Source organism: Neolamprologus multifasciatus, chromosome 2, assembly GCF_963576455.1.
Source record: "Neolamprologus multifasciatus chromosome 2, fNeoMul1.2, whole genome shotgun sequence".
In the NCBI taxonomy this organism is placed as follows: Eukaryota; Metazoa; Chordata; class Actinopteri; order Cichliformes; family Cichlidae; genus Neolamprologus; species Neolamprologus multifasciatus.
In genome coordinates, this window is record NC_140440.1 from 21,209,627 (window position 1) to 21,230,378 (window position 20,752).

Genomic DNA, 20,752 nt, shown 5'->3' on the forward strand with positions numbered 1-20,752 from the left:
AATACATGCATGCACGAAAAGGCTCTCGCTCGCAAACGCACGCACACGCCCAGCACGACACACCCTGGAGATATGACCTGACATTTCTCACTCGGTAGTATTGTGCCGACAGAGTGAGGAAGGACAAAATAACCCAGTAAGAGATTATGAATATGAAATGCTTTTCACTGAGTCCTGCTCAGTAGATTAATGAACATATTTTCACTCAAGTTGCACTGTAGAATTTTGCCCTCTAACAAATCGCTGCATCAATAAAGCCATGCATTATGAATACAAATAGTGCAATCTAAACCGTGGCAGCGGCTAAATTAACAGGCATTTCACCCCGATTGGCATTTTATCATATGTCTCAACCAACAGACGATGAGGGGGGAAAGTCAACAAAGGACTTTTAGAGAAAGACGGCGCACCATCTTGTTTGTGGTGGAAGAGGTGGGGAGCCGGGCGAGCTTAACAACGTTACTCAGTTCAACACGAAGACTCAAATCAAAGGTTTTATCTTTAATTATGACCATTTTCTGCATCAGGGGACTGCTCATGATGCTGTATTAACAGTCAGCCTGGAATAGATTGTCCCCATGTATTGAGCTCGGGGAACAAAGGCAGTTAGCAGTGATTGCCTGTTAAATGGAGTTGCCATTTAAAAGCAGCCAAATACTTATGAAGCACCCGGACAGGACAATCCATAGCGGGCATTGATTGGCTTGCCTGAGCAGGCCAGCACGAGGCTCCTCTCTCTTTAATGCCAGGACCCAGTCGATACCCCCTCATACTAACTAGAATAAAGTGGGATTTCAGAAACTATTAAGTCCACCCTCCCCAGTAATGTGGTTGGACTCTGATGAAATCCTCCTAAAAAGGAGAAGAAATTGCCTTGGGTTATGGGTGAGCACACACACACACACACACGCGCACACACATATTATGTGGTGTGCAGTGTCTGTGGGTGTGGATGGTGGGGCATGTGACTTGAAAGATATCGTGTAGGACTCCAAGGATGAAGTGAGAGGGAGGCAGGCGGAGATAGAGACAGATAGAATGAGAACAAAGTGTATGAAAGAAAGTAAGTCGAGACATTGTACTGAAAAGTTCCACCTTTCTCTCCATTCCCCTTGTACCCAGCTCTGCCTCCTTTAAAGGTCATGAAGTAAAGGTCACAGCCATAAATCCGCGATCAGAGCTCATAGATGGACCAGATAACGCTGTACTTTCTCAAATATACCCCACTTAGCTGCTTCTCCTATTCTTAACAAGCTACCTTTGAAATTACATTGATTGCTTTATCCCAAATTGTTCTTTGACCTGCCTCTCTGCTTCCCTTTGGCTCCGTCTCTTCCTTTTTCTTTTTTTTGCGCCCTGCCTCTTGCTCCCTTTTTAACCCTGCAATTTACCTTTTCTCTGGGTTGGCTCTTCATAAAACAATGAGAGCTATTCCATTAAGCGTAGAGGGTGAGAGGACACTCTCAACGGCGCTCCAGGGACCTGTACTGTCAGGCAATCTGTGCCGCTCCGTGCAACCCGGCAGAGGTTCAGCTGCGGGGCCATCTATTAAGCATTCTTGTTGTGCGTGTGAGACAACTCACCTCAGACCCGAACTCGTCTCTGTGTGTTAACCTCAGCTGTTATTCTGTTTATTATTGAGTGATCTGACTAAACGGCATATTTTTTTGGTTTGGTTTGGTTTTGGCGGGGATGTTGAAAATTAGAAATTCTTAAATTAATACTGTAGGCCCTTTCAGTCACACAAGCATAATCAAGCACACACACGTGCACAAAATAAATTTAGCAGCCACTCTACCATGGCCACGACACTTGCCACACAAACCCAAATGTAAACACACACACACACTTAACAGTTCTGTATGTATTTGACACCACATTGAGGACCTGCATCATTGGGTTATGAAATACAGCAATTACCTCCAAACTTTTTTACAACTTTCATTATTTTCTCCTCGTGTGAAGCAGATTGTGTTTACACAACACATGAGTGGAATACCTGAGTGGGTTTTTTTTGTGTTTCCAGGCTCCATGTTGGAAATATTAAGGAGAACACGCTCACACGCATGCACGATCACACTTTTCACAGCACAGCCCCTCGACACTGCTGATACCACACTAGGCTCTACGGTACCCCACAACACATCAAGGCTCAATGACAGCTAACCCCTGCTGTAGTCCACTGCTGTAATGGGAGTGCACTACATGTAGGGAGTCATCATTGAGGCTGGAGCCCTAATCTACGGACAGATAGCACCACAGAGTCTACAGAGCCAAGCCAGGCCAAGAACCCACAAATGCAGCAGCTAGCTTCTACCACCACAGGCTAAGAAACAAAACACCAGAGTCAGATACGGTACCTGCTTTGTCAACCATGCTCCCATGGTCTGCAGTGGGAGAAAATGTGCAAAAGGTAAGAGATGGGGAGAGTATTTTTTTTTTCTGAAAGAAATGCAAGCAACATCATGCAGAGCTGAAATGAATAACAGGCAAGCTGAGATAAACTAACGCTGAGTGTGTCTGGTGCTAGTGAAGTGTGCTTTGCGCCAAGCTGAGGCCTGATAACTCTTTCATCTTGGGCTGATGATGCAGTCAAAGCTGCCCTACTTTCTGATGGGGGAAATCGGGAGATCATAAACTGTTATTCCCCTGTGCATATGTATGTGCCTATGTGTGTGTAGGTGTGTGTGTATATATATATATATATATATATATATATATATATATATATATATATATATATATATATTGGTGTTTTGTTTGGTGTGTGTATCAGATTGCAATCACAGTGCTTTTGGTGACAAGGAAACGAGACTTTGTGTCTCAAAGCACTGACGGTGAATCAAAGGAATCTGGCACTCATCCATCCAAAGTGACAGTGATGTCAATATGAGACAGTGATTGACTGACAAAAACGCTCACTCACACTCTAGCGCAACTGTGTGCATGCACACACCATAAACAAAGTGAGAGTTATTTTTTGATCGCAGTGAGGTGAAGTGGGGATTTTGTTTTGTGCCTTTCATCACATAACTTTGGTGTTTCAAAGGCCATAAAAACTAAAACTCCTGGGGTCTGCAGTTGAGAGGCAGCATAAAACAGCTAAATCCTGCTCTTGTGTAATCTCCCACCCCCACTTCTAAGAAGTTTGCACCTCTTCTCTCTGCTCGCCCACCTTCTACGTCAGCCCCTTCTTCAATTCCCCATGGCCTTTCTCCTGCTTCCACTTCTGATTTCCAAATTCCTTTAAGGAAGTATAAAGGAGCTGCCATTTTAGTCTGACTGGGTGCTGGTGTTTCTGTGCACACCCACGTGTTGACACACAGGCACGCACGTCAAACACACACCTCCAGACACACGTTCACGGGAACACACTCACCGATGGTGCAGTGCTCTCCGTTCCAGCCCTGGTGACACTGGCACTTCCCATCCTTGCAGGTTCCATGTTTGATGCAGAGAGGGTTGCACACACGCTGGTCACAGCCTGCACCGGTCCAGCCTTCCTCACAGCGACAGGCTCCGCCCATGCACACTCCGTGGGTTCCACAGTCCACTGAGCACACCTCTGAAGGAGAAAAGATTTGGATCACAAACAAACGGTGCTAGACTCAAAAGTCAGTGTTTCCTGTATTTATTATTTTTAGTATTCTAAGATTTCATATACAGTCATGTGAAAAACCAAATACAGCTCTTGATTCAAAAGCTTTTAACCAATGATAACTTGAAGTAATTGTGTTTTGTATGACTCCGTCGTTCACATTGTTGTGGAGGATTTTTTTTGCAACTTTGCTTCAGTTCATTGAAGTTTGCAGGCATTCATTTAAACTCTCTTAAGGTCTCCCCACAGCTTTTCAGTCGGCTTGACGTCTGGACTTTGACTGGGCCACTGGAGCATCCTGATTCTTTGCTTTTTCAGCCATTCTGCCGCAGATTTACTGGTAAGTTTGGATCACGGATCAGTTTGGGTCAAACTTCAGGTGTTGGAAATTTGACTCTAGACTCTACACAGAGACGTTCATGGGCAACTCAGTGACTACAAGGTGACCAGGTCCTTGTCCTTTCAGTTTGATGACAGGCTGTGTTTTGCAAAACAGCCTGAAGTCATCATGCGTCCATCACCACACTTGGCAGTTGGTTTTTGGATTTGCCAAACATCTCCACATCGATCTCATGTATCAAAAGGACATTCTTCAGTGGAAAAGACACAGGAAGTCTTGTGGTTTGTTCAGATGCAGCTTTTCAAACCTAAGCTGTGCTGCCATATCCTTTTCAAAGAGAAGAGGCTTTCTCTTGGCAATCTTTCTAAATAGGCCAATCACAGTGTTCAGTCTTATTAACTCTTTTTCTATTTGTACTCTCACAAACTTTAACATTTAACATGTTAACTGAGGTCTGCAGAGTCTGAGATGTAGCTCTTAGTTTTTTTGGAATTCCTCTAAGCATTGCATGATGTGACCTTGAGGTAATTTTGCTGAGACACTTACTCCTGGGAAGATCTGAATTCTCCAGTGCAGGAAATGGCAAAAACATGTGCTTTTATAAACGTGTCAGGTGCATTTGATTAGCAGCTCCAGGCTGCTACTTACCCTCTTTACTCCAATGAAAGCAGTAAGGGTGCACTTAGTTTTTCACAGGAACACATGACTGTATGTATTCATAATGGACACTACTGGGCAGTGAACAGGGTTGCTGTTCAGATACATATATGGGCTTTGAATAACATAATAGCAAATGTTACAAAGTACCAATTCCTAACTTGAAATGCCTTTAAAATATGGTGGTATCTGAAAAAAATATCTGCAAAAATGTCATTTTCAATCCTTTTAGTCAATTTTTAAAGCTAGAAAACATAAATGTGTCTGCATTTGATTTCAAATCACATTGGCAAGTGCCAAAAGAGAGAACCTTGAGCTTCAAAACAATCAAATCCACATTACACGAAAACACAACTCTCTGTCATGTATTTTTAATTAAAATCAGTAGTTATAGTAGTGCAACAACAGGGTTTATTTCCTGAGCCTCTATTACAGTCGCTGTCTGAGAGGCTCAGATGTTGCAGTCGGCGACAGTGCATGTGGCGAAGTGTGACAATCCCGCTTGTGTGCTCAGGACCCCCTGGTGTGCAGGGAACGCGGTATGTACAGACGTTTTGATACACACTTGCTGAGGGATCCTGCAGTGTGAAACAATGTTGTCTTTATTAAAGTTAAGCATTGCTTCTCTCATAACAAATGCTGGAGCTCTCGTCGTGCTCCTGAGGAAGCGTTCCCAGGCTGGCATGACGGAGGTGGCTGTCTTACTTTCTAAAGTGGAAGCTTAACGGCTTCATTTTATTGAGATAAAGAACTGTGAAACCTCCTATCCCATCTTGGTAAACTGTGTATGTGTTACTATCCGCAGTGCAAGAACACCTCCAATACATTCTTATGAAAGCCTTGGAACTAGCATGTCATTATCTCCCCGGTACTAGAATCACAGAATTGGCTCCCAGAGCAATACATAACCAATTAAAAAAATTCTGATAGTAATCACGAAGGCTTAACAAAGTTAGAATTCCTACCTCATTTCTGAGTAGCTCACTGAAAGCAGCCTAATCATACCTCTTGGGTCATACAGTCTTTCGAGTCTACAAGATTAAAAAAAGTTTTACTTTGGCCTGAACTGAGATGTGTTACAGCTACCTTGTTTAAACATTATAAATTTCCAGTGCTTGTGTTTTCTTATTGGCTGACCCTATAAACAGCAGGTCTGAACAGCAGGTGGGCGGGGCTTCTGCACTCAAATGCCAGAGCAGTGTATCCGACATGACCGTGTTTGGATCATTAAGGAGTTTCGAGCAGTTTGAAGCCCAAGCTTTTGGTTCGTAGATGCAACTTATACATGCTCTGAAAGCCTAGCCATGTTTAATATGTGTCAGAGCACAGGGACAGAGTCATTTTATTCATATTCCTTTTATGCAAAATGCAAAAAACCCAGAGTACTGTAGTTTGGTATATAAATAAAAGTGTTCTGCCTTTCCCAAATTAGGATTTTAAGCACTACCCTGATAACCATAAAAATCTGTCATTACCATACTGTCACTGACAGTCTACTGAGAGAGATAATTTTATATAGTCTTGATAGTACAAACTTGCCACATTTTTATTCCTGCATGTTCCAATTTGGCTTCGATACCACAACAGTTGTTGTACCCTGTTTCTGAGCATGTTGTAATTTTTTTTTTTTTTTTTACGATTTGGTAGATTTGGTCCAAGTGTAGCTCGAAAACCGGAACAGTATGAAATAAAATGGCAAACTAATTAGCCATACTGGGACCGCGAAATATGTTTGGACAAAGGGTAATCAGCAGTTATTTCTTTCCAACTTTCAAACCCACAACCTCCATTTTTACCCGATGTATCTGACTCTCGCAGCTGAACCAGCTTTACAATCACACTCACCCATGGAGCAGTCGGGTCCCATCCAGTTGGGGTCACAGCTGCACAGCCCAGTGTCTGGTATGAAGGCACCGTGGCCATGGCACTGATCTGGGCACTGGGCCCTGGGCAGTTCGCAGTGGAGTCCTCCCCAGCCTGGCTTACAGTGGCACTCCCCGTTCACACAGATGCCATTGTTGGAACATGTTGGATCCATGCAGTCCACTGGATTAAGCCAGCAACACACCAATTTAAAAGAAAAAAAGCAGAAAAAAAGAAATTAACAAACAAACTAAAAAATGTCATTACAGAGCTGACGACAAAAACAAATTAATAGTTGTTTTTTTAAAAAAACAGACGTGACAGAGGACATCATTTCACTCTGTGTTTATAAAAAGATAATGAAATAAAGTAAAATGTTACCAGACGTATTACTAAAGCAATTAAAGCACACGATAATGAATAGCTAAGTCTATAATTGGGGCACAGCAGCAAATGCGTTCCACTCTGAAAGAGCAGTGCGCTTCGCTGACACATCATTTGGTGTGAGCTTTTCGCCCGTGTGGATGTGGAAGTGTGTGTGTGGTTGATTTGTGTGTATGCGTGTATCGTGCCAATACACGGGGAGAATCTGACACTGTCAGTCTGCCAGGTTGACAGGCAGCTCTGAGTCCAAGCAGTGAGTGAAAACCAATTTGACAAATTACCTCCTCCCGGCAATACGCACACCCATCCCACCCACCCACTCGCTCGCCCGCCCCTTCTCAGGCCTCCTTGCATTGCTCTGTCCCGGTCACTCGCATTTTCCTCTCTCTCTTTCTCTCTCATCTTGTCCTCTTCTTTGTGACGCCGCTCTCCCCACCTCCACCTCCTCCCTCTTTTTCCACCACCTCGGGCATGATTGACCCCGGCGCACACGCAGTATTAATAAAAGTGGCCCCCTCGCACACAACCTCGACCCTCCATTTCTGTTTGCCTGGCAGAAATGGCGGATCACAGTTATCGATTTTCATGTCGCTGGCACTTCAGGTAAATTGTTTGAGGGACTCTGCTGTGATGAATATCAGATTTGAGGCTGGAGTAGAAGGGGAAAAATTGGATGAGAGGGAGATTGGGGATTGGCGGGGTGGGAGAGAAAAATGAAGCGCAGAGGAGAAAAAATGCTGACCTTGTTCTCAGGCCCCATGTTTTGACTCCTTCTGCCACTCATCTCTATTCTTCCCTTTGCATCTCCCTCTCTGCCGATCTTCTTCTTCACCCGTGGCGTGCTGCTTTCTCTTTTCCTTCTTCTCAACCTATTCTCTCTTTCTTCATACATATTCACCTCTCACCACCCTGACTCCAGCTCCCTCCTCAGCATCTTTTTATCCCTTTATTTTTTCTCTCTTGCTTTCTGATGACTATGATCGCGGCGTGCTGATCCTTCTTAACAAAGATCAATAGAAGCGATTTCAGCCCTTAATAAAATCTGTGATATGTTTGGCTTCGCCATCGTACTTTATCTGTATACATGGACGCTCAGTCAGCGTAAGATTATGCCATGATAAGCTGTGTTCACTGGTGTTAGAAGGGGTAAATCTGTGAAGTTTGTTGTGCTTCACCTTACTTTCAAAAAACAATCATGCACCATTACACCTCCTGCGCTCACCCTCTGCACAGTTTGGCCCTTTGTAACCGACAGAGCACACACAGTTTCCATCAGTGCAGGTGCCGTGGCCGCTGCAAAGAGGATCTATGCACTGTGTGACAGGGACGTCACATTCGGGTCCTTTCCAGCCGCTGTAACACACACAGGAGCCCTTGTCGTACTGGCCGTTGCCGCTGCACAGCACTGGGCATGCCGCTGTAGGAACAGAGAAACGGAGAGATTAAACCCTGCGCATAAGAACAAACCAAACAAAGAAAAAAAAATTAGCAAGCTTTTTAAAAGATCGCCAAAGCGGCAAAAAGTGCATGTCGCCCACCCACGCAGATCTGCATCCCACCGTGCAGGAGGGTTGAATAGAGTGGTTAAGGGGCTGGAGAGCGCCAATGACATGAAGAGTAATTACAGGCAGAGGTAACTAAACTATTCATCAAAGCTGTCTACCCCAGGTGAGCACAGAGCCAGGGAGTCGTTAGCTAGGGGAGCTGCCATTCATCATCAGTCATCTTGTCTCAGCTCCACCTAAGGCCATGCACCATCTTGCTACTCTTAATCCTCTTCTCCTTTTTTTTACGTTTTATTTTTGCACGAAGCTGAAATGTGTCTGCTCATCTAATTAGACAGCGGAAATGACAGATTTTTTTTCCCTTTTCATCCTTGCTCCGACAGAAGAAGCGCATTCGTAAACAGCTAATACCTTTGGAGCAGTCCATGCCATGGAATCCTGGGAAGCAGTGGCACACACCAGAATTACACTCTCCGTTGCCATGGCAATTGCGCGGGCACTCTTGCACTGAATCTGTGAAGAAGATGAAGTGAGACACAGAGAGAGGGAGAGGCGAGGGGTGAGACAGTGTGACGGCAAGCATCAAAGCCTTCCATTAAACCATTGGCACAATTCATTCTTTAAGATACTACAAATTGAGTCGAAGCGCTGCAGAGTCTCACAGTCGCACAGACATCAAACGCCCTCCTTCAAGATTCCATGCGTTTCTTTTTTTGTCTGCATTTTTCATAATGTGGCAGGAATGTATTATGAATCAGCCATTTTGACGAGATGGGATCCACCAATGCTCCGCTCATAGAAAATAAGAGTATCCCCCTTCACTCTCCTTCTCCTTTCTCTTCGACCCTTTTCTATCCACGGCTCACTTTCTCACTCCTCACTCATGTCCGGCCCCACCGAGGTCACTAATATTTCATCAAGCTGCGGATGTTTGGTGCAGCTAGGCCAGATTTTAGCTGGACTCTGTGAGCTGCTCCATCTGCCTTCTAACCTACTCACTAGAAATGAGAAACAGTTTGGTGGGAAGGAACGGGGTCGGTGCTAATCATAATCACAAGGAGGACACTTGGACTTTTATCCTCTCTGTTCTATATGCTTCTTCCAACTTCCACTCTTCTTACACAAAGAATGACACAGCCAAGCCTCACTGCTTCTCCTAACACTTCCCCTACTCCATGCACCCTCCCCCCCCTCAAAATAAAAAAAAACTAAAGCCCCTCGCCTCCCCCTTTACCCTAATGCCACCCTCTCTTTCATTCTCCTCTTCAGCTCCTCCTCCCGTCCTTCACTCCACTTCATCCCATTCTGGCTTTGCCCCTACCATTAGGCCTTTCTTCCAACTCCCCCTCTAACTACTCCACTCTCATTCTGCCCCTGCCGCCTCCGCCTCTCCATCTCGCCACTACTCCAACTGCTGAAAGCTCTACCCCTCCGTTATTGACAGTGAAGGATTCTTTCACTCCCCTTGACTCTTTCCATCCAACCCCGCCTTTTGTCCTTTTGTTCTCCTTTGGCTCGAATGCAACCAAAATTATCTGGTTACGATCCTAAAATCATTCTGTTTACAGGGCCATGTGACACTGTGGTCCTCACCCACCTCAAAGATGAAGGTTGTTTAATGTAAGTGTGTGGGGTTTTTTTTGTTTTTTTTGTCACACTGTTGGACATATTAGCGTGCCCAACTATGTTTTGGCAAACGTACATTTTTAACTCACTGAGCAGTCTTTCCTACTTGACAATGTTACTATGGTTGTGTTGCATTGGCAACATTGTTCACATGCTGCCGGGGAGCATTTTTGCACGTTGTGAATGTGTAAAGTCACAGAGTAACTGATGGGGAATCTATTTGACTAAAATAGCAACCTTGCTTTGCCGCCAGTGGTAGAGAAAGTTTCTGCGTGCCTCTCTCTAACCAGCTCCTAAAATCCGGTGCCTAATCTCATTTTCACTGCCGTTCTGCTTTTCCCTGCCGCGCTGCCACCTCTCCGCCCACAGCGACAAATGCCGACTCTGTCTCACCCATGACATTCGTGCTGAAGGAAACCGTCTCTCGCTCCCGACCGTCGTTGTAGAAGGCCAGGTGCCAGGCACCGGCGTCCAGGTACTGGACAAACACTGCCTCATTGAGGACCACGGTTTGGATACTCCTCCTCTCCCGTGGAGACTCCACCACGCTCCACTTCTCCTTCCCATCAAGGCGCTCCATATAGTCGTACTGCAGAGGAAAACGTGTGAGAGCAAGTTCACTTTTTCAGGCTTCAGAAAATGAGGCATGGTTTTATATGCTTGAGGAATTTGGTAAATAAGATAGCTGGCAAATGACAGTGAAGCATGAGGAAGGGAACACAAAGCTCCTCGCAGGGTTTTCTTTGGGTGTCTGTGTGCATTGCAGGGGAGTGTTTTTACACTTGCCCCGACTGCGCAGTTTCCCCAGCTGAAGTCAGGTCAGGCAGTGAAACAGCTATCTGAATGCAATTATCCCTTCCTACAAATCGAATCCATTGTTAATGGAGTAGCTTCTAATTAATAAGAGGCAGTAAAAGTTACATTACTGTGAAATTTAATTAAGTGTAAATCTTAGTCCAAATTAGTTTTTTCAAACAACTATTACAATGAATCACAAATGAATTTTAAGATGTCCCAAGAAACAAGCCCATTTCTTTCTTTCTTTCTTTTTTAAAAATACATTCTCCACTCAGATGAATATGAAGATTATTCTTTCATTATGAAGCTTTCATAATGAATGAAATAATAATTTGTGAGTACCCTATTAGTTCAAAGATGCTGATGGTCCTTGTACAGATTTTACCTGCGCATGCGAAGGAGGCAAGCCCTTGCGGATGTACACCCCGAAAAGGGCATCTTTGCCGAGGGAGATGTTGAACTTCAGGAACTGTGGTTGGCTGAGGTGGAGCAGGGACCTCCAAAACACTCCCGGAGGGACTTCTTGAGTCACCCGCCTCCCAACCTCGATGTTGCCTGAGTCTATACTGCTGTTCCGGCCTGCCCATGGACCTGGAGCAAAGGGGAAAGAAACTGCATAATCTGTGATTCCAGACATTGATTGGTACAGTCAATAGTTAATCATCGCACTTTAATGGGAATAACCTGGCACAAACATTGAATGGTATAGAGGACACGCACCATTAGCTGTGCAAACTGTTCAAAGTTTATACTAAAACGAACACTGTTAGGCGCGATATGCGGGATGCAAAATGACGCCTCTGTATCAAAGCCTGCATGACTGCTGACTCTGTTGTCTGGGCTGAAATGATAGAGGGCCGATAGAACTGCAGAGCACAGATTTCCAAGCAGACAGGCCCGCACACAGAAACATCCTGCAATCAGGTCAGTCATCTAACAGCACAGTGTCGGAGCCCAGAGAGGGAAAAGACAGCAATGTGAGCGCGCACATCTGTGCGCAGAATAGCAAAGAAATAAAAGTAACAATGTGGAAAAACAACAGCGGCATCTGGCCCAGACAGTCACACACACAGCAGTCCTCTCATTAATACAGAATACAGACACAGAGCAGCAGCCCACACATACCTATAGTACACGCTGTGTATGTTGCAGAGCGAGATTGAGCAGGCGAAAGAAGAATAGATGGAAAAAACCGCATGGGGGCCTTTAAAGAGAGGGGGTGAGCGAGGGGAGCTTTACCTCGCTGCTGACTGAAACCCAGCTCAACACAACTCAGCAGAGTGGTTAAGCAGCATACACAGACAGCACAGCTACTACTGCGTCATGAATTATAGAAATAATTTATGTGTGCGAGGCTGTCTGGTTGGGAGGGAAAAAAAGAAGCTATTGGGCTGTTTTAGTATTTAACACAGCAGATATAGCATTTATAAGCCATAAAAGATAAGGCTGACATTCTTCTTGTTTGCAACAAGAGATGTGGCAGTCTGTCCTTCAAAACTTTGTGACTTTCCTGCAATGAGTGGTGCATTCAGCCTCAAGCCAGTTAAGCCATAAATATTCACAAATGCATTAAAAATACTAAAGTCACTTCTGTTGATTCATTTTACGCAATTGGCATGCTAATTAGGATGCTGCTTTAGAGAAATACCTCCACAATGGTATAAAGAAATGGTGGAAGCGATTTAAAATAAACTCCAGCGTCCCCCTCATCAAAATGAAGGAGCACCGGAGCTCTGTGGCAGAAAGAAACGAGTAGGCTTTGGCTGCACAAACAGCACTTGTTAGGATCTATTTATTGTTGAATTTGTTATGTTCACGAGGTCTGTTGCTAGGGGAAAAAAATGCAGAACATTAGCAGCCTTAACCTTTAAGTTTCTTTTTTCATTTTTTTAAAAACATGTAAAGTGCCTGCTTCTTCAGGCAAAGATGTGTGGGAGGGGTGCGTGTGTGTTGCAGTTCATACCTCTCCCTCCAGAGGGCAGTGTGGCCACATCGCTGTTGACAGGCAGACCAGCTCCCAGTCCGTTGTTCAACACGGGGCCGTCGGATGGCTTCAGCTGCCACGTCAAACCCAGCAAGTTGATTGCTGCACGCAGAGAGATGAAGAGTGAGGATGTAGGGGAGGAAAAGCAGGATGGAAATAAATAAATAAATAAATAAATAAATAAAAAGCCCAAGATGAAGGCTCATCAAGGCAAAGAAATATGAGGCCAGCCCTCTTAAATCTGATCTGTCATTTAGACAGCAAATCCCGTAGCATCAATAGAATCAGCCACCTCTATATTTAAGTCATGAATCAAACGCACGGCCATCAGAGTGGCGGGTTTAGTTAACAGGCACACAAACAGAGGTAAAATCTTACAAATCAGGCAATTAAACCACCTTCCCAAAAAATCCTTCTCTGTTTTGCTTTCTTAACCCCCGACCTCTCGCAGCCATCTTTTACGGGGAAAGCATCTTCAGCTTTTATTTGGAAGCCTTTACACCGTCTCGCAGAGAGCAAGTGACAGATTGCTCTCTGAAGAGAATGCTCTATGGCTCTCCTTTCGCTTCTCCTCTTCTTTTGTCCTCTGTTGTGTTATTGTGTGCTGGTGGTATAAGGCTGCTCGAGTGTGTTCGCTCTTCACTTTGTCAGCTCTTTACTCTCCCCACGTCTCTTCCCTCCTTAGCCTGCTGCCAAGCGTCTCCTCCTCCTCCTCCCCATAGAACTCCCCCTCCTCCCCCCCAAAAAAACTGAAAGAAAAAAAGGAAACAGAAAGACTGTACTGCAAAAGTTCAGCGATTTATTTGGTGACAGGTATGTTTTCTGTTTGTTGTAAATGATTTGTTTTGATCTCTTTAATGCCTTCAAAGAATCTTTGTAGTGGGGAGAAAAAAACGGAGATGAATCGCCTGCTCGCGTCTGAATATCGAAGATAACGTTAATGTTAACGGCGGAATGCACCAGCATTTTCCCGCGTATACGTGAATACTGTGATGTGAGCTTTGATGATACACGCAGCACGAATCTGTGATCGAGTCCAATGCATTACGTAGGCGCTATCGCACGCTTCTCAGCGTCGGCCTTATCCCCACCGCAGAAGCCTCACAACACCTGAATCCGAAACCCGGGAATCAATTTCCTTCTTGTCAAATTCTATCTCTGCTTGCCGAGCGTTTGCACACACAGGGGCCGGGAGTGTAAAAGTTGCAGGGGGAAGGGGATGCGCCTTTAGGATTCGCTGCCGGGGCAGACTCATTCTCACCCCCTAAAGTGTCCCGTCGCTCTTTTTCTCTCACCCTGCTTCTTTGTTTCTTCCTTTTTATGCTTCTGCTATTCCCCTCTTTCCTCCCTCCCTTGCTCCTGGTCAAAAGAAAGCGCTGACACCTTTGGCTGCTGCCCGGCCTCCACTGTCAGCTCTTTTTTATTTTTCATGTGTGAGGGTGGTGGTGGGGGCGTGGGGATATAGAAAACAAGAGATGGAGTGGGAGAAGCAAAAAGAGGGCTCCCACCCCTTTCTCTTTCCCCTGCTACACCAACTCTTGCCCTCTCCTCTTTCATTGGGCTGACCTTCATTTCTCTCCTACTTTTCCTTTTAATTCCCCTTTTTTCTTCCTTCGTTTCGTCTTATCTCTGCCTGTCCCTTCTTGTAGATAATGCAGACATGCATCCACACACACACACACACACACACACACACACACACACACACACACACACACAGGTGCGCGCAAAGATGGTATCAGAGGGAGCAGTCGATTGAAAGCTTGCCTATTGAACCATCTGGAGACAGTAAGCAATTGTGAGTCTATTGTGATGGCACTCTCAATCTAGGTCATCCCCAAGAACACACATAGCAGACAGCCCTATAGTTAGCTTACTGTGTGTGTCTCATCATTGTGTCGGTGAGGGTTGGTGCACACTTTTCTCAAATTTGTTTTTCCTGTCTTGTTTCCCCCCCCCCCCCTTCTTCGTCTTCTTCTTCTGTGGGTGGTTGTGGAAAGCTGACCAATAGATGGCACACTTACTCCTTAGCGACAGAAGCGCAAAAGCCAAAAATTTGTCAACAGGATTCTTTTGCAGCAAGACACAGAGCAGGAGAGACGTGGAAAAGAAAGAAAGAAAGAAAGACAAAGAGAGACACTTGTTATCATTCTCTTTACAAGTGCCATCCCTTATTTCAACAACACTTCTAAGTTTGTTAGGGTGTAATTTTAGCTGAAATGAAACTGCTGAAATTGATGTATTTAGCTTTGTGTTGCCATAATTTTAAGCATTTTCTTTTCTGATCATAATTGCCATAATTACTGTTTTCAAACTGGATTGGAAGGCTTTATTAAATACCACGCCAATAAAGCCTATCTGAATCAGATCCGACTGACAGACTTGGGAAGAACAAGAGCGATAGTCAGACTTGGGCTGTTTTTCTTTTTAATCTCCGTCTTCTCACTCATGTTCAATTTGACAGACACACACACACTGCATATACGCACACATAGAAAATATCACAGAGAAGCAGGTTTAACAAGCAAACGAGTCAGATTAAAAATAGATCAGTTGCTCCGTGAGGTTTTTATGTAATCTCGATGCATAATTCAGACAGGCAAAGTGCTTGCCAGTATCATCTGCAAAAAACAGCGTCTGAAGAAAACAAAACGTGATCCTGTGATGACAAAAAAAAAAAAAAGGATGATGGACGGAGAAACAAGAGAGATGAAAAGGGAGAGGTGGTGGCCGGGCTCGGAGAGGGTGCAACGGTCAGGAGCTCTTAGAGAAATTGTGCCAAACCTCAGCACAGAGGAGGAGAGGCAAGGGGGGAACAGAGAGAATACTGGAGGACAGTGAGAACTGAGAGAATATTAAAGAACACATGAAATCCCCTGAGGAAATATAAAAAAGAGGAGCAGAGAAACAGGCTACAGATGATGTTGCAGAAAAAAAGGGAGGAAAGATGAATAAAGGCCCCCACGGATAAAGTGAGGAAGGGGGAAGAAGATGGCAAGTGAGGAGAAGAAAAGATTTAAGGGATAAGTGGCCCTGTATTCATTGACTGGTTGGGTAAAAAAAAAGAAAGAAAAAAGGATGGTGGTGATTCATCCTTTGACAGTAAGTGGTTCACAACACGGGCAATCAGGCAGAAATACAACGCACATGCGCATGTTTTGGGAAATATTTATATATCTCAGAGTTAAAGGGTGTAAATGGATTTCTGGATGAGAGAAGGAAAGAGAAGGAAAATAAAGAGCGAGGCAGAGATGGAGAAAGGTGACTTTGCAGCAAGTGTCCCCTGACTGGAAAATATTGTATCATCATCATTCTGTTCTCTGGAACATGTTCCAAATGTTCAAATCCTCTCCCCACCCCTCTTTCTCTCTCTATGCTCTTACACCTCTCACCCCTTTCTGTCTCAACTCAACCTTATCATTGCCTGCTTAAAAGCCAGTGTATCCCCGGTGAACCATTTGCGATGCTCCTAATTGCTCAGAAGCCGGAGAACGGCCTCTCGCATGTTGTCGCATGCAATCGCGCGCAACGCAACCAAAATTGCACAAAGAACACAAGCCCTGGTCGGCGGCGACACTTTTTTTTCTCCCCCCATTTCGCCTTCTCCCCTGGCCATCCCGATAAATGCATATTAACCGTTCTAATTCACCACTAAATTAACAACTCTGACCTCAATTAGGGCAGTAATTGTAGACCACCTCCCCCCCCAACTCACCCCACCATCCTTGGTCTGCCTTTTAATTGGTTTAGGAACCCTTTTCCCAGCCTTTCTACCCCCCTGCTTTCCCCACCTCGCACACTCCTAAAACACACATGCAAAAAAAGGAGCCACCTGAGAAAAAAAGAGGCGTCTGTACCTCTGCGGCACAGGGGTGCAGTGCTGCTAATATTGAAGAGACTGAGGAAAAGAGCAGCATGCCGCCTCAGGTTCTCAATATTCAGGCCATTTGGGACGTTTTCTCAGAATTTACCACACAGTATCCACTTATGTAATCTATAAATAAAGCAGCCTTCTCTCTCAGCTAAGTTTTGAAGGCGCTGCTTGCTGAGATCATTTAGAGCCTCAGACAGAGGAACGGGGGCGGCGGTTGGCTGCTGCCCTTGGGGGTCATATACACTGAGAGACACAATTTGTCTGCTTCTGAGTGTGTATCTGCGTATGCATGCTGAAAATTGCGTGGTATTAACAACAAGCGTGCACGCACGCTGCAACCCCCGACGGGACCTCCTCACCCAGCTGATGCAACTGAACTGTAATTGACTGCAACACAAAAGGTTATGCGAGTTGCTAGCAGCTCCTACCTGCACGGCTGTGTCTAGCCGAGAGAAACGGCAACTCACTCAATCACACAGCTGAAAATGGTTTCTTTATTGGCACCGAAATATTGAGACGGCCCGGCGCAGACGAAGCCGCCCGGCGCGCGTGTGGGTGCGCGTGTGCGTGCACGTGTGTGATTGGTTAAATGAAAAGAGATGTGAATCTGAGTGATGTCCTCCTTTCTGAATCCTCATTTCCTCTTCAGATATCTCTACCCTGACCCCCCCCCTCGCCGCTTTACTCCCCCCAGCAACATCAACCCACTCTGCCTCGTCTCATCCCTCCCTTCCTACCTCGCTCCTTTCCCTCTCATCGATCTGTATTAGAAACAGGATATGAGGAACTATGCTATCTTATCACAGATCAGAGAGTGGGAAAGAATGAGTGAGGACGAAAGACAGAGAAAAGAGTTCGCTGTGGAGGCCAAGAGACGGAGAAACCGAAAGAAAATGAGAGACGGAGCAAGAGGACAAAAAAAAAGGGAGGACAGCAATTTCTTTTCACTTTGCTTTCATCCATCTCCTGTTTCCAACACAGTACCAGTGAAGCACCATAGGCCTAATTGGACTAACGATTGAGGCCCCGATAAGACCCGCACTAATGAATAAATGAATGAGGAAATAAATGAATGAAATGAGCTCGTGCACACTAATGCACGAGACGGTATGAACATCGCTCAGCAGTGACATCACTGAGGATGCAAATCCTCGGTTCATGCACACATGGGTATTATTTCCTTCAAAGCATGTACCGAAGCTCACGTCAAAGGAAGAACATCGATGTCACCACTTAAACAACTCCTGCTCCCTGCTTTGCATTACCTTTACCAGTGCATTGACCCATGTATCCCTCTGGTGCAGATGGTATAGCACCTTGTGCCTGGTCCTGGCCATGCCCTGCCCATTTTCTGGACTGGCAACGTGTGGTAAGATCCTAACCTTTATCAGTCCGACAGGCCCTGCTGCTGTGGACACACGCTCCACGTCTGATCCTTATGCCCAGGTTCCTGCATTCACCATATGCCCAATTCCAACTTCACCTCCGCACACACACACATTAAATGCACACACGGACGCCTACGCTGGCATGAGTGACACATCCTGACCTCTAGCTGTTCCACCTCAGATCAGCAGAAGGGAAGCCACATGCAATGTGAGAGGGGACTTTGGGGTCAAGGAGGTGCGTTTGGAAAGCAGCCACATTGCGAGACCTGCATGGCCAACACAACTATCCACTTGACTGTCTTGACTTGCTTTTATACTTACTCATAAAAGAAGCAGTCTTATTCAAATAAATACAAACTTTGGCATATAACTACTTGGGAAAACAAGCATGCAGTATAGAAGTTGTTCTTGCCTAAAGGACGATCAAGTTAGGAAAAAAATTGCTCCTTTTCTTGTATGCTTTTACGATTTTTGCTTATTTTTTAATATGACATAATGAATACTTTTTAAAACATCAATCATTTAGCCTGTTAAGAGTAGACTTTTGTATATCATGTATATCAAAAAGTGTAATTAGGTACTTTTTTAAAATCTTTTTTTTCTTTCTCAGAAGAGTAGTACAGTAGTACCTCCCATCCACACAAGGCTGGGAGCTTAAAATTAATATAAAGGCTCTAAAGATGATTGATAAGGAAAGGGACGAAGAACTAATGTTGTATTTCTAGTCCAGAAACTGTTCAATTGGCAGAACAGTAAAATCATTAACATGTGATTATGTAAGGGAGCAGTGATATGAATGCACTGTAGTGAGACACTTGTAATCGGGAAGAATGGGCAGTAAGCGATTGTGATCACTCTGGAACAGGAAGACAGCGGTGATGGATGGAAAGTGGTCGGCTCGGAGGCATGAAGGTCACGCTCGATGACAGTGCCACTGTGTGTGTGTCTGTGTGGAGTGTGGTTCTGTTGAATCAACAGACAGGGGAGCTGAGAGTAAGACTAAAAATACATCGTGTGTGTGCGCGCGCCTGTGCGTGCGTATGTGCGCTCTTACTCATTAGTGCTGACAATACCATGTGGATTATGCCACGTCGCCTGACAAATTCCGCAGATGCACACGCGCACACATCGGCGCCAAACACCCCTGCAAAGGTGACACAAGCGCCCGCTAGCAAGTTTACTCATTGCAGTCAAGGGCACACCTGTGCATGTGTGTATGAAAACAGTCCACCTGGGCGCAAGCAGTTTGACACGACCTCGATTTCTCATCCATCAAGCCAGGCTCTCCTCTCATTCCTCACTACAGCGCATTTCTATCTGTTTTACCCCCCTTGCTGGATATGTTTTTGCTCTCAGAGGTTTACATCCTTGTTCTCTTTTTTTAATCCTCTTTAACTTCTCTTTTTCGTCACCCCTTGTCCTTCACAGCCTCTCTCTGTCCTCTGTCACACTCCCTCTGTTCTCTGCTCGCTGTGATCAATTAGGAGACATTAGTCCCGCAGATATTCCAGGTGACAGAGCCCTCAGGAGGCCACGCTCTCCTTCATCTCTCCCCCTTCTGCCTCCCTTCAGTTTCTTCTCTCCACACCTGGCTGTCTTGTCACTCCTCCTCCTCATCTCCTCTACTTTCCTCAGCAGCACAAACAACCTCACCCGCGCCCCCCCATCAACCAATCTCACACCTTACAGTGCTGACAGTGACATATCAGCCCTCCCCTCCTCTGTCTCTCCACTGATCTATCCCTCCTTTTTCTTTCCCCGTTATGCTCCCCTCTGCCCCCTGTGCACCAACTCCATTCCACCCCGTTCCTTTTTTTTCTTCTTCTCTCACCCTTCTCTATCTCGTTCTCTCCAGGTTGCCATTCACAATGATGGACCTGTCTTCTCTCCTGTATGCCAACCGCTCACCTGTATCCTAGCAACCACCTCTCCTTTGGCTCAGGTGCTCCATGCGGAGCAAGCAAACAAGACGCCGGGGGAATGAAGAACAAGCACTCTCGTTTATCCTCCTCCCTCCATCCGTTCAGTCATTCCTTCACACATAAAGAGGAGGCCATACTCCGCTGGAGTTTGAAGAGGGGAAAAAAAACGCTTTCTGTCCTCCCTTATAAATAAACTCCCTCGAACTCACACAGACACAAATAACGACTCGCAGCTCCAAACGCTTTTTTGCATGCTACGTGTGTATGTTTACCTCATCCCCAAGACTTCATTCTAACAGTAGGACACAGTAAATAAGCTTCACAGAGATACAGCGAGTCAGCTGTGCTCCTGAAACATGCAAAGTCATGTTTTTTCTGAAGACGTCGTCCTCAATTGGCACACACATGCGTGCGCCTGAGTTTCTGGAAGATTGTCAAGCAATTTTTTTCTTCTTAATATTCATGTGAAGTCTGAATAAAGAAAAAAGAAGGAAAGGCAAATCATTTGAAGGCCAGCACACTCTCAGACACACACGGAGAAGTTAGGAGTTCTCTCTCACACACACACACACGCCAACCAGCACAAAAAATGAAAAAGTGCTGTTCAGGCACATGTGTCCTGGTGTAATTTATGAGTGGGCTCCTGGGCGGACGCCTCAGAGGGGTCCTCTTCACGCTGCATGGCTCTGGGTGCTCTGCACAATCCCCACAGTGAGCGCTGGGCCCCACGCACACATAACACACAAACAAGGTAGTACAAAATCCCCCTTATGAGTAGTGAACTCGCTGCACGATTAACGCTACAAAAAGCAT

The 20,752-nt window shown here is 45.3% G+C and overlaps 1 protein-coding gene across 15 annotated transcripts in view; it reads right to left on the minus strand.

Moving 5' to 3' along the window:
* tenm2a (teneurin transmembrane protein 2a) overlaps positions 1-20,752 on the minus strand; it is a 232,015-nt gene that overhangs the window by 30,296 nt on the left and 180,967 nt on the right. For 9 of the 15 annotated variants that reach the window (XM_085131688.1, XM_085131696.1, XM_085131664.1 and 6 more), the window contains 8 exons: positions 12,735-12,857; positions 11,157-11,383; positions 10,367-10,562; positions 8,759-8,860; positions 8,065-8,259; positions 6,441-6,641; positions 3,380-3,565; positions 2,361-2,387 (listed from right to left, as the gene is read on the minus strand). In XM_085131688.1, coding sequence (XP_084987814.1) covers positions 2,361-2,387; positions 3,380-3,565; positions 6,441-6,641; positions 8,065-8,259; positions 8,759-8,860; positions 10,367-10,562; positions 11,157-11,383; positions 12,735-12,857 — 1,257 coding nt within the window. The remainder of the gene's footprint in view (positions 1-2,360; positions 2,388-3,379; positions 3,566-6,440; positions 6,642-8,064; positions 8,260-8,758; positions 8,861-10,366; positions 10,563-11,156; positions 11,384-12,734; positions 12,858-20,752) is intronic. The other 6 variants (XM_085131673.1, XM_085131731.1, XM_085131718.1 and 3 more) reach the window with 3 other exon arrangements.